Raw genomic sequence first — 27,376 nt, forward strand, 5'->3', positions numbered from 1 at the left:
ACAACTGAAAAGATGCTGGAAGAATGCCTGACGCCATCTGTTAAGCATGGTGGAGGTGATGGTCTGGGGTTGCTTTGGTGCTGGTAAGGTGGGAGATTTGTACAGGGTAAAAGGGATTCTGAATAAGGAAGGCTATCACTCCATTTTGCAACGCCATGCCATACCCAGTGGACAGCGCTTGATTGGAGCCAATTTCATCCTACAACAGGACAATGACCCAAAACACACCTCCAAATTGTGCAAGAACTATTTAGAGAAGAAGCAGGCAGCTGGTATTCTATCGGTAATGGAGTGGCCAGCGCAGTCACCAGATCTGAACCCGATTGAGCTGTTGTGGGAGCAGCTTGACCGTATGGTACGCAAGAAGTGCCCATCCAACCAATCCAACTTGTGGGAGCTGCTTCTAGAAGCGGGGGGTTCAATTTCTCCAGATTACCTCAACAAATTAACAGCTAGAATGCCAAAGGTCTGCAATGCTATAATTGCTGCAAATGGAAGATTCTTTGACGAAAGCAAAGTTTAAAGTAAAAGAAATCTTATTTCAAATACAAATCATTATTTCTAACCTTGTCAATGTCTTGACTCTATTTTCTATTCATTTCACAACGTATGGTGGTGAATAAGTGTGACTTTTCATGGAAAATACAAAATTGTTTGGGTTACCCCAAACTTTTGAACGGTAGTGTAAGTTGAAAAGGATTTGCAAATCATTGTATTCTGTTGTTAATGACCATTTACACAACGTGACAACTTTACTGCTTTTGTAGTTGACAGCATTGCACACAGACACGCAGGGCAGGTTACAACCAGTTTATTGTATCAGTCCGCCAACTGGACCACACAGTGACCCTTCCAAAATACAAGTAGACCCCTCCTTTCCACAGAAGCAGACTGTTTTTTTTTTTGATAAGCTGAAACAGCACTTCTTACAAAATGCTAAAAATTAAGACTGTTTATACGTGAAAGAGGAACTCATGTGTCTTCGATAACCGCTCTAATGCTTGATGAGATATTCCAGTTGACATTATCTATTGAACAGTTTGAGAAACAATTCAGAACTTAACAAGAAGAACACTTGGGGACACCCGTCGACACTTCCAAAACACCAGAGGATAATCCCAAACCTAAAAAAGGGGTTTAGCAGGGGAATTCCATCTTTCCCGTCAGAGAAGCAGGTCTAATTAACTAGTCAACACATCCAGCTGCTACATACAGACTTTAGGACCATTCTCATCACATCTGCAGCCACTACAACTCCAGGAATTGATCAGCAGGCCCAATAATCAGTGGCTTGCATGGATGAATAGCAAAATTTAGAAAAAACCTAGGAAGTGTAGCAAACAAATATAGTGCAATGCGAGTAGCCCTATACAATCAAGGCTTTTTAATTCTCTACAAACACTTGTACACAAAAGGTTGTGAAACAAAAGCACAGTTGTAAGCTGTGGGTTGAAAGGTTTGGAACTGGAGGTGGTAGCACAAACATTCGATTAAAACCGTACCATGCCTGCTGGCTTCGTATCACCACAACAAGGACGATGACAGCAAGAGGCCCGGACAAAGAAAGCCAGCAAAGTCAGTGCTCTTGTTGTCTTAAACACAAATGGCTGAAGTAACAAAACTCTGCGGAACAGATGAACCGTCATAAAACAGGTGGATCTACGTTTAGGCTTTCGTGTCGCTCTCTGCCTCCTTTTCGTCACTTTCCATCTCCAACTCTTCATTATTGTCACCACTGCCATCGTCCTTGCTCTTCATTTTATCAGCCTCTTTCTGCAGAGGACAGGAGAGACAACAAATCAATCCATGTCTCCCTTATTTATGCATGTATTGGTCTATGAGTAAATTGGTAACACTGTTGCAAATGCCTGTAGAATTAGCTAAAAGGCTTTTTTTTGTGTGGCTAAAAAGAGTGGGAAAGTTATTCAGTGAAAAATACCAATACTCACTATGCTTTTTGTGGGGAGAAAAACATCAGTTACCTTTAAATCCTTCTCTGCAAACTTCTGGAACATGTTGGCATATGTGCGCTTGTCCTTTTCATGCTGCTCCCTGATTTTCTTCTGACATAGAAGCATCTGAAAAAGAGAAGTTGCAGTTCCCAGCTCACGACATATTCTGTCAGTTTAGTCTAGTCCTTGATTAGCAATGTCCGAGGAATATTCATTTACAAACACATCTTTTAGCGTCACTTAGGAATGCACTAAAAGACACAGAGTTGTTTATAATATGTAATATATATTTAATAGTTAGTATTTAAAACAAAAAAATAAATGTGTCTTTTAAAATAATGTTTGTATTAATTATTTTTGTAAATATTTGTCAATGAACCGAAGATATTTGTTTAATTTATTAAAAAAATATCGGTTACTGTATTTAAAAAAATGTACAGTACAGGCCAAAAGTTTGGACACACCTTCTCATTCAATGTGTTTTCTTTATTTTCATGACTATTTACATTGTAGATTGTCACATCAAAACTATGAATGAACACATGTGGAGTTATCTACTTAACAAACAAAGGTGAAATGACAGAAAACATGTTTTATATTCTAGATTTTTTCAAAATAGCCACCCTTTGCTCTGATTACTGCTTTGCACACTCTTAGCATTCTCTCCACGAGCTTCAAGAGGCAGTCACCTGAAATGTTTTTCACTCACAGGTGTCATAGTTTTGATGCCTTCAGCATACCTGCCAACTTTTGAAATCAGAAAAACCTAGTAGCCAGGGTCCAGGGGCCACAGGCCCCGGTAGGTCCAGGACAAAGTCCTGGTGGGGGGTTCAGGCTTCGCCCCCCGACGCAAAATGATTATTAGCATTCAGACAGGTTAAAATGTTGCTAAAAGCATCACTTTTCTATCAGTCACAGTGACTTTTCAAAACAAAAATATTACAGCAAAAATCATATGGGTTGATTGACATGTTTATTCTGTAAGCTAACTTCAATAGTTTGAAATTATTTTGACAGTTAATGCCAGTTATCCTGTCAACCTTTCACAAGACTTCAATTTGTTAATTGAAAGTATAAACAGTATAAACACTTTTTACAGTAAACAAATGGTAAAACAGTACTAAACAATTCCATTAAAAAAAAAATTGGTGTCATTAACTTTGTCCAAGCTTGTATAATCTACTGCCTTGTTCAATTGTAAAAAATATTCTGTGCCTAAAATTCACATTTCTATCACAATTATCATACTGTAAACATGGTAAGCTAACTTCATTAAAATTAATAGTCCTGTCAATAGCATGGAATTACAATTCAAATGTAGTTTTTTTGTAAGCCTTTCAAAAGAATTCAAAATATGAAAAATTAATGAAAATTAATTTAAGCCATCAGACACTTGAAAAGTGGCACATCACATCTCTAATGTAATCATTTGAACTTTTCAACAGAAATAGCACTGCAAAAATATTAAGGACATACTTCTGTATTTTGGTAGTTATGCTGTCAACATTTAACAAGATTTCTTCAACTTGGACTTGAAAGCATAAATAGTATAAACACTTTTAACAGTATAACAGTACTAAACAATTCCAATAGATAACATTGGTGTCATTACCTTTTTGTGGCTAAAATCCGAAAAACGTTGAAAGTTTTCCACTTGTATCGCTAGCAACGGCATTAGACTTGTGTTTTTTTGTCCCAACGTGGTCTTTTACATCGCTAATTCCTCTGTGTCCGATCGAAAAATCTTGTCTGCACAAGGTGCAATTCGCGTAGTTTTCACCCTTTTTGGAAGGGATAATTATTCCCGGATAGGCTTTTGAATATTCTTCACGGAATGACTGCAGTTTTCTTTTCGGTTTAAGACTCGTTTGCGATGTTTCTCCGGCTGATTCCATGATCGTTCGCTCGTTTGGAAACAATGGCAACAGGTGCCTCGTGCTTGACAGCGGTGCTATAAATAGCCTCGCGCATTTAAAAAAAAAAATTTTTTTAATTAATGAAAAAACTTATTTTTTATCACTGCAACCGTAACCCGGAATAGGTTGATGAAAACCGTACTAATTACGGGAAAACCGGAGTAGTTGGCAGGTATGCTTCAGTGACAATCAGTGGCCCCCGCCAGATCCTTAGATTTTTCTGTATGTGGCCCTTGACGGAAAAAGTCTGGACAACCCACTTTTAGGTGTTCTAAACTGAAAACCATACCTGGCTCTTTGCAGCTTTGTTGGTAGGATAGAGTTGAATAACACGCTGGAAGTCGTCTTTGGCCTTGTCAAACTCCTTCATACCAATCAGTGCCTCACCCCTCCGGAACACCGCCTTCTCATTAGACTCCTCCAACTCCAGGGCCTACAATTACCACAAGCTTAGTTAGTTAAACAACCGTTGCATTATCATGTTCTGCTTTTGAAGGTTCTCAGAGTGTTCGCATTCTGTTTTCGCAGGTTTTGTGTTACGATGCACTACCATAAATTATCTACTGTACAGAATAGACTAAGTACGTCACTTTCATTCTTTTAAATAGCTGTTTTGCTCTACATTATGTCTCCAAAGCATAAGACAGTGCTAAAAGGAAAATAAATACAAGTGAAATTAGGTATCGTAAAATGACTAGAAAGTGGAGAAAAGCCAGGTGCTTAATGGTGTCATTATTGAGACTACTTCCTCCCAATCTGTCTCTCTGTCCCTTGCAATGACCCTTCCAGATTACAAGCAAACAACATGAAATAAGGAGCTATTATCCTTTCATTTAATATTTGTATATGTCCTACATATGTTCTGTATACAGTGCAAGTGACTTGGATCTTATTTAGGTAAAATGATAAATAAATGATAAATGGGTTATACTTGTATAGCGCTTTTCTACCTTCAAGGTGCTCAAAGCGCTTTGACAGTATTTCCACATTCACACACGCATACACACACTGATGGCGGGAGCTGCCATGCAAGGCGCTAACCAGCAGCCATCAGGAGCAAGGGTGAAGTGTCTTGCCCAAGGACACAACGGACGTGACTAGGATGGTAGAGGGTGGGGATTGAACCCCAGTAACCAGCAACCCTCCGATTGCTGGCACGGCCACTCTACCAACTTCGCCACGCCGTAGTTCTGATTTACACTATGGCCTCATTCACACGGCAGGTCAATTCCTCTTTTTTGCCTATTTGCGACCTGTATATCAGATTTGTTCATGCCAGTGAGAACAGTACAATTCCGGATTTTTCATATCCGACCCAGGCCTCTTTCGTATGTGGACATACACCGGTTATGTACGCGATGCGTCCCCCCGCGCTCCTCCGACCAAAAAGTCATCAAAAAGCAGCAAGCGTCATATTTACAGTATTTACCAAAATAGATGGTTACAAAATAATTAGTTGACAGCAGAGCACAAATCAGGTGAAAATAATGTTTTGGGAACTCCCTCTTGTCTACAACTGCCCGCCCACAGACGCGCTCTTCAAGCAGACATCGAAGCAAAATACCTCAAAACTGCCAATTCAGGGACAGAATACTTGCCCTCTTCTTTCTTAATCTGCTACGCGCAATAATTCGGTCCAGAAAATGTTGGTTTTGTTTGCACAAAATCATTGAAATGTCCCAGTACTGAGACAGACTAGAGTTAAAGCCATGTTTACTTCTTTCAACACCGCAGTGCGTGAGACGACATGAAAGCATGTATGCGTACAGGTCAGGTTGCATTTACATTAAAAATCTAATGTTTTTTGTAACGTGAACGGTCACACAAGATGATCGGATTTGACAAAAACATCCGACTTGGACATTCGACCCTGCAGTGTGAACGTAGCCTAAAACTGACATTACAGCGCCATCGTAGGAACAAAACTTTAGTGTAGTTGAGACATGTCAAGTGTCTTGCCTTGTCACAGTTCTCCAGAGCAAGGCTGTGCTCTTTGAGTTTAAGGTAGCACATCGCCAAGTTCAAATGAGCAGCCAGCCGCAAAGATTTAGCCTTCTTGTCGTCCTCTTCAGACAAAGACGATTCGTTCTCAAGCCACGACACAATCCTTTTGTACTGTACGGACGCTTGCTTGAACTTCCCCCCCTGGAGAAAAAAATGAAAGCAGTGTTTCACAAAACAAGTCCAATGTTTGTTGGAGCAGTGTAGTTTGTAAACATACCTTAAAATACTGCGTGCCTTTCTCTTTCACAACGCCACTCTGCTCTAACTTCTCTGAGGGATTCATCTCCCACGATTCTTTTGCCTTTTCGAAGGCTTTCAGCTTGATCTTGTACTGCAACATTGCTCCGCCAGGGACGTTATACTTGGCATTTCCAGCATTCCCAAAACCATACCTGAAAGAAATACCTGAGTTAAATAACTTAACCTAACCCAGGGTTTCCCACGGATGGCCAACATACCTGTGACGGAGGGGGTGTGGCTAGGGGTGTGACATCTGCATATCATTTGCATAAACTGCAATGATGCATACTGTATATTTTCTTTAAAAAGGCTATAAAAATGCTATAGATAAATTTAAAAACAAATCTGTGTTATCATTTAGTATTGCTATATATTTTTTCTTATATAGTTTTGCTTTGAACAATATACTTTCATACCTGCCAACTTTTGAAATCAGAAAAACCTAGTAGCCAGGGTCCAGGGGCCGCAGGCCCCGGTAGGTCCAGGACAAAGTCCTGGTGGGGGGTTCCTTCGCCCCCCGACGCAAAATGATTATTAGCATTCAGATAGGTTAAAATGTTGCTAAAACCATCACTTTTCTATCAGTCACAGTGACTTTTCAAAACAAAAATATTACAGCAAAAATCATATGGGTTGATTGACATGTTTATTCTGTAAGCTAACTTCAATAGTTTGAAATTATTTTGACAGTTAATGCCAGTTATCCTGTCAACCTTTCACAAGACTTCAATTTGTTAATTGAAAGTATAAACAGTATAAACACTTTTTACAGTAAACAAATGGTAAAACAGTACTAAACAATTCCATTAAAAAAAAAATTGGTGTCATTAACTTTCTGTCCAAGCTTGTATAATCTACTGCCTTGTTCAATTGTAAAAAATATTCTGTGCCTAAAATTCACATTTCTATCACAATCATCATACTGTAAACATGGTAAGCTAACTTCATTAAAATTAATAGTCCTGTCAATAGCATGGAATTACAATTCAAATGTAGTTTTTTTGTAAGCCTTTCAAAAGAATTCAAAATATGAAAAATTAATGAAAATTAATTTAAGCCATCAGACACTTGAAAAGTGGCACATCACATCTCTAATGTAATCATTTGAACTTTTCAACAGAAATAGCACTGCAAAAATATTAAGGACATACTTCTGTATTTTGGTAGTTATGCTGTCAACATTTAACAAGATTTCTTCAACTTGGACTTGAAAGCATAAATAGTATAAACACTTTTAACAGTATAACAGTACTAAACAATTCCAATAGATAACATTGGTGTCATTACCTTTTTGTTTGCTCAATTATTGCCTCCGTAAATAAAACTTCGGCATTCATCACATCCAAAGAATCTGTTTGGGCGACGAAAAACGTTGAAAGTTTTCCACTTGTATCGCTAGCAACGGCATTAGACTTGTGTTTTTTTGTCCCAACGTGGTCTTTTACATCGCTAATTCCTCCGTGTCTGATCGAAAAATCTTGTCTGCACAAGGTGCAATTCGCGTAGTTTTCACCCTTTTTGGAACGGATAATTATTCCCGGATAGGCTTTTGAATATTCTTCACGGAATGACTGCAGTTTTCTTTTCGGTTTAAGACTCGTATGCGATTTTTCTCCGGCTGATTCCGTGATCGTTCGCTCGTTTGGAAACAATGGCCTCGTGCTTGGCAGCGGTGCTATAAATAGCCTCGCGCATGGCATTCGGAATGGCTCGATAGGAAGTTACGGGAAGCAGTGTCGATTGTCATTGTTGTTACGCGATTTCGTGAATAAAACTTTAAAAAAAATATTTTTTTTTAATTAATGAAAAACCGTATTTTTTATCACTGCAACCGTAACCCGGAATAGGTTGATGAAAACCGTACTAATTACGGGAAAACAGGAGTAGTTGGCAGGTATGTACTTTGTTGAGAATTGTTCAAGTTTCGAGACTTTTCCAATCCTTTTCGCAACTTTTCTTTACTAAAAACGACCAGCATATTTTTCTGGTATTATTGGTGACTGTATTAGAGTTTATGATCATGTATACATTACATTAATTTGTTTTCACGTAAAAAAAACCTTTTTTTTTTTTTTTTTTTTTTTTAAAAGGTGTGGCGGCTTTTAATTTGCCAAAAACAATTACGTGGAGGTAAAACTCTGCTAACCTGTTGCAGATCAATATAAATCTCCAAAACATTGAACATTGGAGTTTACTTGGGTTTGATGTGAAAGATGGCTTCTTCTCCCTGCTCCATAGCTTTGATGGCTTTGTCCACTCCAGTCGGTAATCCCAAGCTTTCGCCATCCCCGAGCTCAAACATAAGTTCTCTCTCATCGAAGACACGTCCTTCACAGGTGCCCTCCACGGTCACTGAGTGGAGAAGCAAAATTCCCCAGTTACTCTTCAGGGTCTCTGCACATTTTTCAAGATTACATTTAAAGACAACTAAATGAAAAAGACAGACTATATTTCGCAAAATAATGACAAATAACTTTAAACTAATTTATGTAATTTAGTACAAATGCACACATTTAGGGATCAACAGAGTGCAATGATCAATAGATTGACACAATAGATTAACTAAAATTTGGGCCTGCAGTTGTCACCTGCACCTAAATGACCTTACATTCCAATGGTGTCAATGGAAAAATGGTACCAACAAAGTGTATAACAAGATAATAGAAGTGAAATACTGGGTAGGGAAATAAGGCATTGATTGGTTAAGGCAAAATAAAGTATTTAATAACCAAATATTGGTTTATTTACCAGCAGAGGTAGCTATGATTGATGTATGACATGTTAAAAGAAGTGGCTATATTTAGCTCATTCATTCTTTGTGTTTTGTGGCTGTTAACGCCCATGTCACAAAGAAAAGGTGCACAGACATGTCCTATTTTCAGTAATCCAAAGAGGTTATTCAAGGTCTTCAAAAAAATGATGCGATTTTGTTATTCTTATCGCCAGACCTGTGTTAATTTCCGCAGTATAAGAATAACAAAATTGCATGTCCTATTTTCTATTTTCTTTAAATCTACTTCTTTTCAAAATATATTTTTAATATTGTTTCCGAAAAAATTGCATGACCTGGAAGTCACCGAGAACCTGCATTGATTTTGTTGTGCAACAGACATTTTTTTTTTTTTGGATCTAACTGTTGCCAGTGATTTATTCCATGACAGAAACGAGTTACCACCGGTTGGCTTTCAAGAAGTACATGCAGTGGTGAAACCAAGAAGCCAGCAGGGCCTAACATCAATTAGTGAGGTTTATGTAACCCGTCTAGTTTAGTGACTGCTTTTTCTGTTACGCCCGGGAATCGAACCTGAGTCGATAGGCATGAAAGACAAGTGTGCTAGCTACTGAGTTAAAATCCCAAGCACTGCTCTTTTTTTTCGAGATACGAAAGATTGCAGAAAAATGGAGGGGGAGAAAGAGAAGCAACCTACATTAACCTTGTAGATTGTTATAGTAACAATAGGTTAAGCTTTGTCCGTGTGCCATGTGTTATACCCAGTTTACCCTAGGGCAACAACGTTAATATATGTTTGATGAAACGTGATTATGTGCATGAGTGTACGTATGCATATGTACTTGTATATGTACAGAATGTGTATATGTGTTTGTACAATGAATGTATATGCACAGTATGTGTATGTTTGTATATTGAATGTGCGTGTGGATGTACGAACTTTAAGTATGTAAATATGTACTGTATTTGTGTATGTATGTGGGAGCGTAGGTACCTATATATGTATGTATGTATGTGAGCATATGTGAATTTGTATGTACAATATATTCGACTCCCAGTGTGTGTGGGAGCCAGAGCACGGCCCCAGCCCCCCCGAGAGCCCAACCCACAAACAGTAGGTGTGGTGCCCAGGGAACCAGGGACCACCGCCCCACGCAGCCAAGCCGGCCAGCGACAGGAACCCCAGAGCCCGGCCCACCGCTCCGCCCACAAGGGCCAACAGCAGGCCGCAGACAGACGCACCCGGCAGAGGACAGGGCACAAGAAAAGCAGGGGACAGCCAGACCCCACCACCACACGGGCAGAAAGGCGAGACGCCCCGCCCGAGGGACTCAGAGACTCCCCGCAACAGGACGGGAAGACCGCCCCCGCCCCACCGGCAACCGGGCCCCCCACGAGCCCACCCCCCACCCCCGGAGAGCGCAGCAAAGCCAGCCCCCGGCCACCCCACCCAAATTGGCCGCCGCAGGACCACCCGGCACAGAGCCACGGGAACCACCCACCCCACCCGCAGGGACCCCAACGATGGAGATGGAACAACCAGCAACCGCCCCGCCGAGTTCCCCCCCCCCCGAGGGAGGGAAAAAATAAAAAAATAATATTAATAAAATATATAAAAAAAAATAAAAAAATCAATCAATAAATGAATAAAAATTAAAAGAAGATCACAGACATGCTGACACACAAGGTCACTACCCCAGCAACTGGCCGACTCGCAGCACCTCGGAATACCTTGCAGCACCAAGTTACCACAATAGACGCAGGGACTAGACCCAGCAGGCCCCAACCAAGACGGGCACCCGGAAGGGATGGACGGTGGCACCCAGGAGCTCCAGACACGCAGTCCGGATGCAGTAGCCTGAGGCGTCGACCCCCGCCTGACAGGCAGGCCAGAGCGTACCCCCATAAATATACATAAATACATATACATACACATACATACATACACAAATGTACACATACACATATATATACATACATACATACATACACATACATATACATACACAAATGTACACATATATATACATACATACATACACATACATATACACAGTTCGTCAGCCCCGACAACCACCACGCACGCGCGCTGCCACCAGTCACAACATCAGCCACACCCCTGCATCAGACCCAGCAGCCACGGCCGCCCACACCACAAACAAACGGCAGCAGAAACAGCAGCCGCAATACCCCCAGACAGGCAGCACCCAAGCACTGCTCTTGAGGTTGCAGGGACTGAGGTTTACCAATGTACACATGGCCCAGCCACACTGGCTGGCCTGTGTTACATTTACATTGTTAAATGGTCAGTTCATCTCCTGACAATCGGCATTCTCCTAATACAAAAATGTCAATTGAGTAAGACACTGGTTCTTAGGAAGTTAATACTTGAAAGACACTAAACTGAACATTAACAGTTTCCAGTTCTTACACTGAATGTTTACATTGACAGTTTAAAAAATACACTCACCTAAAAGTTTAATGGGTTACTTGAAACACTGAATGTTCCTGCATTATTATTTGCACTTGAAAGTAATAAATCTGATTAGAACATTTGAGCATTATGCTTGTGTTTAATTACAGTAAGTGTGTTTATCCTTAAATTTGACCCACTGTGGCATTTTACCAAGTCTTTATTTTTTTGACAATACCACAATAATACTGTACCATTGCTTTAATCCTAGGCTGCCCACTTGACAGCATTGAGGAGGAGGCTGACAGAAGAATGCTGACCAAGATGACATCCATCATGTCCAATCCCTCTCACCCCAGTAGTTTTTTCAGCATTAGACTGTTACATCCACAGTGCAAGAAAGAGCGCTACTGCAGGTCCTTTCCACCCACAAACATAAGACTGAAGGAGACACTGCATTAACAAGTCCCCAAAGTCAACGCTGTACAATAATATTACTTTATAAAACTACTGTCGTTGTTGTAGTACATTTTACCGTATTGATTTGGAAACAGTACCGTATTTTCCGCACTATAAGGCGCACCTAAAAACCACAATTTTTCTCAAAAGCTGACAGTGCGCCTAATAACCCGGTGCGCTTTATTACGATTCATTTTCATAAAGTTTCGGTCTCGCAACTTCGGTAAACAGCCGCCATCTTTTTTCCCGGTAGAACAGGAAGCGCTTCTTCTTCTACGCAAGCAACCGCCAAGGAAAGCACCCGCCCCCATAGAACAGGAAGCGCTTCACCCGCCCCCATAGAACAGGAAGCGCTTCACCCGCCCCCGGAAGAAGAAGAAAAAACGCGCGGATATCACCGTACGTTTCATTTCCTGTTTACATCTGTAAAGACCACAAAATGGCTCCTACTAAACGATCCGGGTCATAAAAAGACGCAATCTCTCCATCCGCACACGGATTACTACCGTATTTCACAGCAACTGAACCGCACTGTGGAACGGGAGCACGTACGGTGAATATTCGCTCCACAGGGAATGAGAAGTCATCCTTCACTGTGGTTCTAGCTTGCCATGCTAACTTCCACTCATGGTGATATTCAAAAGGAAGACCTTGCCAAAAGAGACCTTTCCAGCCGGCGTCATCATAAAAGCTAACTCGAAGGGATGGATGGATGAAGAAAAGATGAGCGAGTGGTTAAGGGAAGTTCGAGTGGTTAAGGGAAGTTTACGCGAAGCGGCCGGGTGGCTTTTTTCACGCTGCTCCGTCCATGTTGATATATGACTCTATGCGCGCCCACATCACAGATGGTGTCAAAAAACAAGTGAAGCACACAAATACAACACTCGCCGTCATTCCGGGTGGATTAACCAAAGAACTCCAACCGCTGGATATTGGTGTCAACAGGGCATTCAAATCACGACTGCGAACTGCGTGGGAAAAATGGATGACCGAAGGCGAACACACCTTCACTAAGACGGGCAGACAACGCCGGACAACATACGCCAACATCTGCCAGTGGATTGTAAATGCCTGGGCAGATATTTCTGTCACAACTGTGGTCCGAGCTTTCCGGAAGGCAGGATTCACAGAACTGCTGCACAACAACAGCGACACTGAATCCGATGATTTCGAAGAGACGGAGCCCGCCATTTTGGAAGCCACGCTAGCGCAACTTTTCAATTCGGACACCGAAGACGAAGAATTCGAAGGATTTACCGGTACGAATGAAGAATAACTTCAGAAAGTGAGCGCTATGTTTATTTTGTGTGTTGTGTGTTGTGACATTAACGTTCGAGCAACATTACCGGTATGTTGCTATTGCTCTACACCATTTTGAATTTTACTATGTTTGTGATTGCACATTTGTACATTTTGGGACAGAGTTGTTAGAACGCTGGTTTTCAATATATTATTAAAGTTTGACTGAACTATCTGACTGTTTTTTTGACATTCACTTTAGCGCAGCGTTTTTTTGACATTCACTTTAGCGCAGCGTAGGCGCGGCTTTTAGTCCGGGGCGGCTTATTGGTGGACAAAATTATGAAATATGTAATTCATAGAAGGTGCGGCTAATAATCCGGTGCGCCTTATAGTGCGGAAAATACGGTACTTATCTAAAAGTTTGTTTTTCTGTTAAAAATGCATTTTACATGTTAAAATTGTGGTGTTTTGGGAGGGCCCAGCGTGGATTCAATTGATTTTGATTCATTTCAATGGGTGGGGCTGCTTTGAGATACAAGTGTTCTGAGTTACGACCTTAGTCGTGGAACGAATCAGTCCCGTGAGTTAAGGTACTGCTGTTATATAATGAGCAAGTCTTTCGAACGTCTCTTTGAGATGAGTGACGAATGACCAGATGAACATCATGTGAGTGTGTTTGGTGGCGTTCAGAGTCGACGGGGATAACCAGGAAACGGTGGTGGAGAAAGCAAAAAACTACCTACCACATAAACAGAAAAGCCAACCCAATTAAAGACCTACAGGTTCAAAAACAAGCACCTGACTCATAAAATTTGCATGTGACTTAAAACAAAACAAGCCCCAAGTCGCCAATAATAGCTTTCAACTTACATTATGATATTAAAATGTACATAATTTTAGGCAAATAATCATTATTTTCACAGTAGAATTACAATATCACATTTGTTACCTTCAACAGAGGATCCGTCACTAGGCTTGGCGTAGCCCTGCCCTCTGGTGAGAATATGACGGATGATTCCACCGTCCTCGTCTTCAGTTAAGTCTTCACCGCGGAATTCAAGAAGTTCCATCTGTAGGTTTGGATAATCGATAAATTGATCTTTAAGGCCGCACTCAAAAAGGCCACTTGAGCGCAATTCCCCCACCATTTCCTTCCCTGACCCCCGCTCACACTGCATTTGAGTCATGCCCAGTTAAATGTGCCATCATTTCTATACTGCTGCAATTTTTATGAATTTGTCGAGTATTTTCAGTCTTATTTGGAGTCGTTCTAAATGTATACCTCGTTCAAAGTTGTCATAATTACTTACCTGAGCAGTGATGGCACGGATTTAAGGACTCAAGCATAAAACACAAACGCGGCCTCACCATGTTTCATCCCGACTCTCGGCACCAGCAGGAGACCATTCCATGAGGTTCTCAAAACCTGAGATGGTTCACATGGCTCTAACATGCCAGAGTTGTACTTTGGCACTAGACCATGAAAAGACTTGTACACAAGTAGAGCTGTTTAAAATTCTATTCTCTTGAGTGTAGTGTGCCCAGGCACGGTTACGATTACTCCCTACTTGGAGTAAGTTCGAAGAATTCTGTCTATTGCGTGGAATTGTTGATTAATTGTGTCCTGGAAGCAATACAAGCAAAGTAGAGTGCACCGCTTGGCTGCATCCAGCAGAGGCGCTGTTGCACTAGTCTTAATTAATTTGTTGTCTAAAGAAATACCACATGGCGTCAGCTATGAAAAATGAGCCACTATTTATGCTACGACCAATCTGGGCAGGATAACTGCTTGGAAAAAGGAGTTCAGAACATTAAGAGAGACATCCTATTCTTAAATAACAGTCAAATCTTTGTTGTTTCAATTTCCGCCCCTGTAGCTGATCAAAGACATCAAGTCCAAATAAACATATACAATAAGTTGTGTATGTTCTTTTGTCTTTCGGCTTTTACCACAGCGAGTGAATCACGCGTTTGATTTGGTTTAATTTTTATGCCAGATTCCCTTCCTTCTTTTCCGTGTTTTGTCACAAGATATTTCCAACAGCTGGGTGTTGGAATAGAATCTGCGCCATATGTACAAAAGGCAGCAGCATGTACCGTTACACCACCATGGAAAACATATACAATAAAAATAGTGAATACCATTACATGATTAAGAGCTATACATTTTTAACGATTGATTTTAACCATAAGTTATACATTATCATACCTGCCAACTTTTGAAATCAGAAAAACCTAGTAGCCAGGGTCCAGGTCCTTGTCCTGGTGGGGGTATCCTTCGCCCCCCGACGCAAAATGATTATTAGCATTCAGGCAGGTTAAAATGTTGCTAAAACCATCACTTTTCTATCAGTCACAGTGACTTTTCAAAACAAAAATATTACAGCAAAAATCATATGGGTTGATTGACATGTTTATTCTGTAAGCTAACTTCAATAGTTTGAAATTATTTTGACAGTTAATGCCAGTTATCCTGTCAACCTTTCACAAGACTTCCATTTGTTCATTGAAAGTATAAACACTTTTTACAGTAAACAAATGGTAAAACAGTACTAAACAATTCCATTAAAAAAAAAATTGGTGTCATTAACTTTCTGTCCAAGCTTGTATAATCTACTGCCTTGTTCAATTGTAAAAAATATTCTGTGCCTAAAATTCACATTTCTATCACAATTATCATACTGTAAACATGGTAAACTAACTTCATTAAAATTAATAGTCCTGTCAATAGCATGGAATTACAATTCAAATGTAGTTTTTTTGTAAGCCTTTCAAAAGAATTCAAAATATGAAAAATTAATGAAAATTAATTGAAGCCATCAGACACTTGAAAAGTGGCACATCACATCTCTAATGTAATCATTTGAACTTTTCAACAGAAATAGCACTGCAAAAATATTAAGGACATACTTCTGTATTTTGGTAGTTATGCTGTCAACATTTAACAAGATTTCTTCAACTTGGACTTGAAAGCATAAATAGTATAAACACTTTTAACAGTATAACAGTACTAAACAATTCCAATAGATAACATTGGTGTCATTACCTTTTTGTTTGCTCAATTATTGCCTCCGTAAATAAAACTTCGGCATTTATCACATCCAAAGAATCTGTTTGGGCGACGAAAAACGTTGAAAGTTTTCCACTTGTATCGCTAGCAACGGCATTAGACTTGTGTTTTTTTGTCCCAACGTGGTCTTTTACATCGCTAATTCCTCCGTGTCCGATCGAAAAATCTTGTCTGCACAAGGTGCAATTTGGGTAGTTTTCACCCTTTTTGGAACGGATAATTATTCCCGGATAGGCTTTTGAATATTCTTCACGGAATGACTGCAGTTTTCTTTTCAGTTTAAGACTCGTATGCGATTTTTCTCCGGCTGATTCCATGATCGTTCGCTCGTTTGGAAACAATGGCCTCGTGCTTGGCAGCGGTGCTATAAATAGCCTCGCGCATGGCATTCGGAATGGCTCGATAGGAAGTTACGGGAAGCAGTGTCGATTGTCATTGTTGTTACGCGATTTCGTGAATAAAACTTTAAAAAAAATAAAAAAAATGTAATTAATGAAAAACCGTATTTTTTATCACTGCAACCGTAACCCGGAATAGGTTGATGAAAACCGTACTAATTACGGGAAAACCGGAGTAGTTGGCAGGTATGCATTATATATATATTAGATTAGATTAACAATTTGAGTCAGACAATGATAATTATGAGAACTCCATGCAAGTCAGACTTACCTCAAAAACAAGCGTAGCATTGGGGGGTATTTTAGGTGGGGAGCCTGCTACGCCATATGCATATTCTGGTTTACAGGTGAGTTGGCAGAGCTCCCCTTTTTTCATAGTAGCCACACCAATGTCCCATGCCTTTATGACTTGACCTACACACACACACGCACACACAGACAGAAAGAAAGAAAGAAAGACACCCACAAGCGAGAGGGAAAGAGTGAGAAGATGGAAGTGAAAATAAAACAACTTGCTGCCCCCGTGAAGGGTGGATGTTGACGTCTCCGTGAGATAGGAGCTAACCTTTGCCCAACTCGAAAGAGAACGGATCCTTTCGGTTTTTACTGGAGTCAAACTCAGTACCATCCAGGAGAGTGCCCACATAGTGCAAAGACACCTTGTCGCCGGTCATTGGCAGCTCGGTGACTGTTCCTTCCCTTTTGATCAGCTGAAAACACAACAGGGTGAGAGGAGAGGTTCAACTCATGGTTGAAAACAATGCAGGAATGTGTTTTGCATTTAATTTTATTGTTATGTATGTCATTTCTTTTTATTCCTTTCATGAAAATGCATATATACAGGTACAAGCCACATACAGTTCACACTTTCATTGTTTTTTTTGTTTCTTATACATTTCCATGATCAGAAAGGAGCAAATGGAAGAATAATATTCTCATATTTATCCACCCCCTTTTTTAACACAAATTATTTTAGATGACTTTGTCACTGTTCCCTACACCAACACCCGAACTCCAACATACTTTTTAATTTTTGTTTAAGCATTTTCACAACGACATGTCCAATCAAAATAAAAATAAAACAGTTTGATATAATGCCAATTGTCTCCTTTTGTAACTCTTTTTAAATTCAAAAATATTCTTGCAACTTTTAAGTCTTTCTTTAGAGAATTCCATGCTTTCACACCAGCAACAGACAAGCACATTTTTTTCAAATGTGTTCCACTCTTGGATGTTTAAAATCATACGGCCTTTTGTGATTCTAATCTTCAGACGTGGACACGAATAACTTTTGTAAGACCTTCGGAAGAACTTTATTTCTAGCTTTGAACATCACTAATAGAATATGCAATTCTACAATGTCTTTCAGTTTTAATAATCCTGACCTAATGAAGAAGGGATTTGAGTGGTCTCTATATCCTACTTTAAAAATAATACGAATTGCTCTTTTCTGTAAAAGAAATAAAGGCATTATGTTGCTGTGATATGTAATGCCCCATATTTCTGCACAATAATTGAAATAAGGTAGAATAATTGAGCAATATAACATACTCATTGTATTATACAGGGAACTAACTGTATTTAACCTTGTTCAAAATAAATAAGCTTTTAGATAGCTTATTTTTCACATGCAATATATGAGCTTTCTGTGTCAACTTTTCATCTACGATGACCTTTCAGACGCCTTCTCAATTTTCTAATTGAGTTTGAGTTTCTTTGGAACATGCATGCATACAACATGATACATCACAATTTCCAGTTTCTCTTTTCAACATGTTCGAAAAGGAGTAGGAAGACGCGGAGCTTATTTAATCCTACCCCTTTTCCATTACATAACAGTTGCTAAAACTTTTGTTCACTTCCTGTTCTCAATTTATTCACAATATACTCCATAAGTAATCACAATAAAAAAACAAAAAAAACTAATTGGTGAAGTAAGTTATTTCATATGGTGAGATGAGTAAGATTATCTTGAAAATGAATGGATGAATGAAATAAATTCAGAATATTTATCATGGTTCTTCTTCTTTGTACTTTGTAAACACTTCAAGTTTAAAGAGTTTATTGAAGTGGATCATATTACCGTATTTTCCGCACTATTAGCCGCACCTAAAAACCACAAATTTACTCAAAAGCTGACAGTGCGGCTTATAACCCGGTGCGCTTTATATATGGATTAATATTAAGATTCATTTTCATAAAGTTTCGGTCTCGCAACTACGGTAAACAGCCGCCATCTTTTTTCCCCGTAGAAGAGGAAGTGCTTCTTCTTCTACGCAAGCAACCGCCAAGGTAAGCACCCGCCCCCATAGAAGAAGAAGAAGAAGCGCGCGGATATTACGTTTCATTTCCTTTGTGTGTTTACATCTGTAAAGACCACAAAATGGCTCCTACTAAGCGACAGGTTTCCGGTTCATGAAAAGACGCAATCTCTCCATCCGCACACGGACTACTATTTCACAGCAACTGCCTAAAGACTTTCAAGAAAAGCTGGCTACTTTCCGTGCATATTGTAAAAACAAGATAGCTGAAAAAAAGATCCGGCCAGAGAACATTATCAACATGGACGAGGTTCCACTGACTTTTGATATTCCTGTGAACCGCACTGTGGATACAACGGGAGCACGTACGGTGAATATTCGCACCACAGGGAATGAGAAGTCATCCTTCACTGTGGTTCTAGCTTGCCATGCTAATGGCCAGAAACTTCCACCCATGGTGATATTCAAAAGGAAGACCTTGCCAAAAGAGACCTTTCCAGCCGGCGTCATCATAAAAGCTAACTCGAAGGGATGGATGGATGAAGAAAAGATGAGCGAGTGGTTAAGGTAAGTTTACGCGAAGAGGCCGGGTGGCTTTTTTCACGCAGCTCCGTCCATGTTGATATACGACTCCATGCGCGCCCACATCACGCTGGTTTTTAATATATTATTAAAGTTTGACTGACCTATCTGACTGTTTTTTTGACATTCCTTTAGCGCAGTTAGATGCGGCTTATAACACGGGGCGGCTTATAGGTGGACAAAGTTTTGAAATATGCCGTTCATTGAAGGCGCGGCTTATAACCCAGGGCGGCTTATGGTGCGGAAAATACGGTACATTGTTTGCTTTGCTTAATCCATTCCATCATTTAATTCCACATACAGATATACTGAAGGTCTTAAGTGTTGTACGTGCGTACAAATGTTTTAAATTACATTTTTCTCTAAGATTATATTTCTCCTCTTTTGTTGAGAATAATTGTTGTATATTCTTGGGTAGCAGGTTATAGTTTGCTTTGTGTATAGTTTTAGCTGTTTACAAATTCACTATGTTGTGGAATTTTAGGATTTTTGATTCAATAAATAAAGTGTTTGTATGTTCTCTATATATTATTCTAACTGATCATTTTTGTAACATCGTTAATGAATGAAGTGTACTTTTGTAGTTATTTCTGCACCACAACTCAGATATGTAACACTAGCCAGCAGTAGATAATATGAAGTGATTTTTGGTCTGGAACAGTGTTTTTAACCTTTTTTGAGCCAAAGCACATTTTTTGCGTTCAAAAAATCCGGAGGCACACCACCAGCAGAAATCATTAAGATATTAAAACTCAGTTGACAGTAAAAAGTCGTTGTCGCAATTGTTGGATATGACTTTAAAGCATAACCAAGCATGCATCACTATAGCTCTTGTCTCAAAGTAGGTGTACTGTCACCACCTGTCACATCAAGCCCTGACTTATTTGGACTTTTTTGCTGTTTTCCTGTGTGTAGTGTTTTACTTCTTGTCTTGTGCTCCTATTATGGTGGCGACCACTCAACAACAACACATAATTTCCATCTACGGCACAGTAGTTGAAAAACACTGGTCTAGAACATGTTTTGCTTTATTCATTATTGACGTGTTTCTTGCTACTTTATGTTTTTTTTTTTATATACATGAGATTTCCAGTTCAATTTATCATCAATAATTATACCTAGAAATTTGGTTTCATTTACTCTTTCAATTTCTATTCAGTCTATTTATATTTGTGTTTCACTTTCTATTCTACTGTTACCAAATAGCATTATTTTAGTCTTACTGTTTTTCCTGAACTTAAGTCCCATCTTAAAACTCATTTATATACGCTCGCCTTTAAATAGACACCCCTTTTAGACCAGTTGATCTGCCGTTTCTCCTTCGTGGAGGGTGGGGGCACTGGTTCGGTGGCCACGGATGAAGCGCTGGCTGTCCAAAATCGGGACCCGGGGTGGACACGCTCGACGTCTCTGCACTGCTGACCTGTCTCCACTCGGGATGGTCTCCTGCTGGACCCACTATGGTCTGGACTCTCACTATTATGTTAGAACCACTATGGTCTGGGCTCTCACTATTATGTTAGATCCACTATGGACTGGACTCTCACACTATTATGTTAGATCCACTATGGACTGGACTCTCACTATTATGTTAGATCCACTATGGACTAGACTCTTACTATTATGTTAGATCCACTATGGACTGGACTCTCACACTATTATGTTAGATCCACTATGGTCTGGACTCTCACTATTATGTTAGAACCACTATGGTCTGGGCTCTCACTATTATGTTAGATCCACTATGGACTGGACTCTCACACTATTATGTTAGATCCACTATGGACTGGACTCTCACAATATTATGCTAGATCTACTATGGACTGGACTCTCACAATATTATGCTAGATCCACTATGGACTGGACTCTCACAATATTATTCTAGATCCACTATGGACTGGACTCTCACACTATTATGTTAGATTTACTATGGACTGGACTCTTACACTATTATGTTAGATCCACTATGGACTGGACTCTCACAATATTATGCTAGATCTACTATGGACTGGACTCTCACAATATTATGCTAGATCCACTATGGACTGGACTCTCACACTATTATGTTAAATCCACTATGGACTGGATTTAGCCGCACCTAAAAACCACAAATTTACTCAAAAGCTGACAGTGCGGCTTTTAACCCGGTGCGCTTTATATATGGATTAATATTAAGATTCATTTTCATAAAGTTTCGATCTCGCAACTTCGGTAAACAGCCGCCATCTTTTTTCCCGGTAGAACAGGAAGCGCTTCTTCTTCTACGCAAGCAACCGCCAAGGTAAGCACCCGCCCCCATAGAACAGGAAGCGCTTCTTCTTCTACTGTAAGCAACCACCCGCCCCGGAAGAAGAAGAAGCACGCGGTGCATGCTGGGATATGTGACGTTTCATTTCCATTTGTGTGTTTATGTAAAGACCCCAAAATGGCTCCTATTAAGTGTGTTGTCTGTCTAATTATAAATAATGCAGACGAGGCGTGTTAACTGAGTTCTCAACGTTTACTCACAGCGTGCTCATAACCACATTCTAACTGCCAGCATACAACAACGCTTCTCAGGGCTACCGCGCATGCTCGTCACTATCGTTGCATGCTGGGTAGTGTAGTTGTTATATTTGCTAGCTCATAACATCACATTAAGAGACACGCTTACGCGCTTAATTCAATACTCGCCGTCATTCCGGGTGGATTGACAAAAGACCTCCAGCCGCTAGATATTGGTGTCAACAGGGCATTCGAAGCTAGACTGCTAACTGCGTGGGAACAATGGATGACCGAAGGCGAACACACCTTCACTAAGACAGGGAGGCAGCGCCGGACGACATTCGCCCAACTTTTCAATTCGGACACCGAAGGAGAAAAATTCGAGGGATTTATGAATGAAGAATAACTTCAGAAAGTGAGCGTTATGTTTATTTTGTGTGTTGTGACATTAACGTTCGAGCAACATTATGTTGCTATTGCTCTGCACTATTTTGAATTTTACTATGTTTGTGATTGCACATTTGCGTACATTTTGGGACAGAGTTGTTAGAACGCTGGTTTTTAATATATTATTAAAGTTTGACTGACCTATCTGACTGTTTTTTTGACATTCCCTTTAGCGCAGCGTAGGCGCGGCTTATAGTCCGGGGCGGCTTATTGGTGGACAAAGTTATGAAATATGCCATTCATTGAAGGTGCGGCTAATAATCCGGTGCGCCTTATAGTGCGGAAAATACGGTATGTTAGATCCACTATGGACTGGACTCTCACAATATTATGTTAGATCCACTATGGACTGGACTCTCACACTATTATGTTAGATCCACTATGGACTGGACTCTCACAATATTATGTTAGATCCACTATGGACTGGACTCTCACAATATTATGTTAGATCCACTATGGACTGGACTCTCACACTATTATGTTAGATCCACTATGGACTGGACTCTCACAATATTATGTTAGATCCACTATGGACTGGACTCTCACAATATTATGCTAGATCTACTATGGACTGGACTCTCACAATATTATGCTAGATCTACTATGGACTGGACTCTCACAATATTATGCTAGATCTACTATGGACTTGACTCTCACAATATTATGCTAGATCCACTATGGACTGGACTCTCACAATATTATGTTAGATCCACTATGGACTGGACTCTCACACTATTATGTTAGATCCACTATGGACTGGACTCTCACAATATTATGCTAGATCCACTATGGACTGGACTCTCACAATATTATTCTAGATCCACTATGGACTGGACTCTCACACTATTATGTTAGATCCACTATGGACTGGACTCTCACACTATTATGTTAGATCCACTATGGACTGGACTCTCACACTATTATGTTAGATCCACTATGGACTGGACTCTCACAATATTATGCTAGATCCACTCGACCCCACATCTGCGGTCCCCTCCAAGGTTTCTCGTTGTTATCCCATTGGGTTGAGTTTTTCCTTGCCCTGATGTGGGATCTGAGCCGAGGATGTCGTTGTGGCTTGTGCAGCCCTTTGAGACACTCGTGATTTAGGGATATATAGGTAAACATTGATTGATTGACTACCATAAATTGAGTTTTTTCCAAAAATGTATATATTCTGCCTACTTCTTAATAACAAGGTAATATTTTAAAGTGCTTAGGAAAAGTTAAACAATGAGAATGGCCTTGATCGCATCCACACAATTAGTAAATTCTTGTCGATTGCATTGTACCATATGTCCCGGCAAGAAATCTGCGTTCAAAGAACTCCGGCTTATTAGTGATTCCCAGAGCCCCAAAAAAAGTCTGCGGGTTATAGAGCGTTTTCTATTCGGGCTCCAGTACTATGGAATGCCCTCCCGGTAACAATTAGAGATGCTACCTCAGTAGAAGCATTTAAGTCCCATCTTAAAACTCATTTGTATACTCTACCCTTTAAATAGCCCCCCTGTTAGACCAGTTGATCTGCCGTTTCTTTTCTTTTCTCCTCTGCTCCCCTATTCCTTGTGGAAGGGGGGGGGGGGGGGGCACAGGTCCGGTGGCCATGGATGAAGTGCTGGCTGTCCAGTGTCGGGACCCGGGGTGGACCGCTCGCCTGTGCATCGGCTGGGAACATCTCTGCGCTGCTGACCAGTCTCCGCTCGGGATGGTGTCCTGCTGGCCCCACTATGGACTGGACTCTTACTATTATGTTGGATCCACTATGGACTGGACTCTCACAATATTATGTCAGACCCACTCGACATCCATTGCTTTCGGTCTCCCCTAGAGGGGGTGGGGGTTACCCACATATGCGGTCCTCTCCAAGGTTTCTCATAATCATTCACATCGACGTCCCACTGGCGTGAGTTTTTCCTTGCCCTTATGTGGGCTTTGTACCGAGGATGTCGTTGTGGCTTGTGCAGCCCTTTGAGACACTTGTGATTTAGGGCTATATAAATAAACATTGATTGATTGATTGATTGATGAATACACGTTATTTATTAGCTAACCATTTGTTCTGTATATCGTACAAGATTGCTGTTGGCCCTGTGATGAGTTGGCGACTTGTCCAGGGTGTACTCCGCCATCTGTCCGAATGCAGCGGAGATAGGCTCCAGCACCCACCCCCCCGCGACCCCAAAAGGGACAAGCGGTAGTAAATGGATGGATGGATGCTTATTAATTCTATTGGATAGTAGTCTGTTTATATCAATTCATATTTGTTTATCTTTATTACTTCTTGTGTAATTAATTTTTTATCCCATATTTGTTTCCACTGCCGCACCTTAAATTGGAGTCCTTAATCTCGTTATATGCAAATATAATGACAATAAAGTCCATTCTATGTAGCTCATGTTAGCATGAGTGGCTAACGCACTAGCTAGCTGGATGAATGAAACACGTGAAACATTTCCAATGTACCTTCAAAACGCCCCCATCTTTCTTTGGCGTGATGTCTTCTCCCTCCATTTGGAGATCTACTATGGACTGGACTCTCACAATATTATGCTAGATCTACTATGGACTGGACTCTCACAATATTATGCTAGATCTACTATGGACTGGACTCTCACAATATTATGTTAGATCCACTATGGACTGGACTCTCACACTATTATGTTATATCCACTATGGACTGGACTCTCACTATTATGTTAGATCCACTATGGACTGGACTCTCACACTATTATGTTAGATTTACTATGGACTGGACTCTTACACTATTATGTTAGATCCACTATGGACTGGACTCTCACACTATTATGTTAAATCCACTATGGACTGGACTCTCACACTATTATGTTAGATCCACTATGGACTGGACTCTCACAATATTATTCTAGATCCACTATGGACTGGACTCTCACAATATTATGTTAGATCCACTATGGACTGGACTCTCACAATATTATTCTAGATCCACTATGGACTGGACTCTCACACTATTATGTTAGATTTACTATTGTCTGGACTCTCACACTATTATGTTAGATCCACTATGGACTGGACTCTCACACTATTATGTTAGATCCACTATGGACTGGACTCTCACACTATTATGTTAGATCCACTATGGACTGGACTCTCACACTATTATGTTAGATCCACTATGGACTGGACTCTCACACTATTATGTTAGATCCACTATGGACTGGACTCTCACAATATTATGTTAGATCCACTCGACCCCACATCTGCGGTCCCCTCCAAGGTTTCTCATTGCTATCCCGTTGCGTTGAGTTTTTCCTTGCCCTGATGTGGGATCTGAGCCGAGGATGTCGTTGTGGCTTGTGCAGCCCTTTGAGACATTCGTGATTTAGGGCTATATAGGTAAACATCGATTGATTGACTACCATAAATTGAGTCTTTTCCAAAAATGTATATATTCTGCCTACTTCTTAATAACAAGGTAATATTTTAAAGTGCTTAGGAAAAGTTAAACAATGAGAATGGCCTTGATCGCATCCACACAATTAGTAAATTCTTGTCGATTGCATTGTACCATATGTCCCGGCAAGAAATCTGCGTTCAAAGAACTCCGGCTTATTAGTGATTCCCAGAGCCCAAAAAAAGTCTGCGGGTTATAGAGCGTTTTCTATTCGGGCTCCAGTACTATGGAATGCCCTCCCGGTAACAATTAGAGATGCTACCTCAGTAGAAGCATTTAAGTCCCATCTTAAAACTCATTTGTATACTCTAGCCTTTAAATAGCCCCCCTGTTAGACCAGTTGATCTGCCGTTTCTTTTCTTTTCTCCTCTGCTCCCCTATTCCTTGTGGAGGGGGGGGGCACAGGTCCGGTGGCCATGGATGAAGTGCTGGCTGTCCAGAGTCGGGACCCGGGGTGGACCGCTCGCCTGTGCATCGGCTGGGAACATCTCTGCGCTGCTGACCCGTCTCCGCTCGGGATGGTGTCCTGCTGGCTCCACTATGGACTGGACTCTTACTATTATGTTGGATCCACTATGGACTGGACTCTCACAATATTATGTCAGACCCACTCGACATCCATTGCTTTCGGTCTCCCCTAGAGGGGGGGGGTTACCCACATATGCGGTCCTCTCCAAGGTATCTCATAGTCATTCACATCGACGTCCCACTGGCGTGAGTTTTTCCTTGCCCTTATGTGGGCTTTGTACCGAGGATGTCGTTGTGGCTTGTGCAGCCCTTTGAGACACTTGTGATTTAGGGCTATATAAATAAACATTGATTGATTGATTGATTGATGAATACACGTTATTTATTAGCTAACCATTTGTTCTGTATATTGTACAAGATTGCTGTTGGCCCTGTGATGAGTTGGCGACTTGTCCAGGGTGTACTCCGCCATCTGTCCGAATGCAGCGGAGATAGGCTCCAGCACCCCCCCCCCCCCCCCCCACGACCCCAAAAGGGACAAGCGGTAGTAAATGGATGGATGGATGCTTATTAATAGTAGTCTGTTTATATCAATTCATATTTGTTTATCTTTATTACTTCTTGTGTAATTAATTTTTTATCCCATATTTGTTTCCACTACCGCACCTTAAATTGGAGTCCTTAATCTCGTTATATGCAAATATAATGACAATAAAGTCCATTCTATGTAGCTCATGTTAGCACGAGTGGCTAACGCACTAGCTAGCTGGATGAATGAAACAACGTGAAACATTTCCAATGTACCTTCAAAACGCCCCCATCTTTCTTTGGCGTGATGTCTTCTCCCTCCATTTGGAGCCCGTGTTGCCCTTCGCCCGTTTGCTCCTCGGCAGTCATTGAAAATCGGGGGGGAAACTGCGCGTCTTGAGCCGACCTGCAACCAAAAAACCCAGCGAGTAGCTAAAGCTGACTGCCAGTCACGTGACTCCAAGCAACTGACTTTGCTAACAACGCCACTTCGATAACAACAAAAAGCTGCATTTACCCGCTAATATGCAACGAAATAGTGGCGCGCCGAAGGCGGTTGTGAAGCTTTTTAATCGCCGCAGACAGAAAGAGTGCAAAGTCCACCGCACAATATACTGTACAGTCAACTGTCAAGCGCTCAAACAAGCGAGGCAGAGAACTTTCCAGACATTTCTAGAAGGAAACACTAAGAGCGTTAAATAAAATACACCCTCACCTCTGAAATAGGCGGTGCTAATATATCATAATGCGC

General features: G+C 40.7%; 1 protein-coding gene across 2 annotated transcripts; it reads right to left on the reverse strand.

Moving 5' to 3' along the window:
• Positions 1–793: 793 nt before the first annotated feature.
• fkbp4 (FKBP prolyl isomerase 4) lies at positions 794–27,309 on the reverse strand. 2 transcript variants are annotated; one of them, XM_061969403.2, is made up of 11 exons: positions 27,143–27,309; positions 26,902–27,031; positions 16,991–17,135; positions 16,697–16,839; positions 13,907–14,027; positions 8,308–8,464; positions 6,090–6,264; positions 5,828–6,013; positions 4,158–4,301; positions 1,983–2,078; positions 795–1,773 (listed from the first exon to the last, which is right to left on the reverse strand). In XM_061969403.2, exons 2-11 carry the CDS (start codon positions 26,992–26,994, stop codon positions 1,666–1,668), a joined length of 1,368 nt encoding a protein of 455 aa, XP_061825387.1. In that variant the 5' UTR covers positions 26,995–27,031; positions 27,143–27,309; the 3' UTR covers positions 795–1,665. The 2 variants fall into 2 exon arrangements, with proteins under 2 accessions (XP_061825388.1, XP_061825387.1); XM_061969404.2 differs by lacking the exons at positions 26,902–27,031; positions 27,143–27,309 and adding an exon at positions 24,663–24,730 and having other exon boundaries at positions 794–1,773.
• Between the last annotated feature and the right edge of the window lie 67 nt (positions 27,310–27,376).

This window comes from Nerophis lumbriciformis, linkage group LG10 (assembly GCF_033978685.3).
Source record: "Nerophis lumbriciformis linkage group LG10, RoL_Nlum_v2.1, whole genome shotgun sequence".
Taxonomy (NCBI): domain Eukaryota; kingdom Metazoa; phylum Chordata; class Actinopteri; order Syngnathiformes; family Syngnathidae; genus Nerophis; species Nerophis lumbriciformis.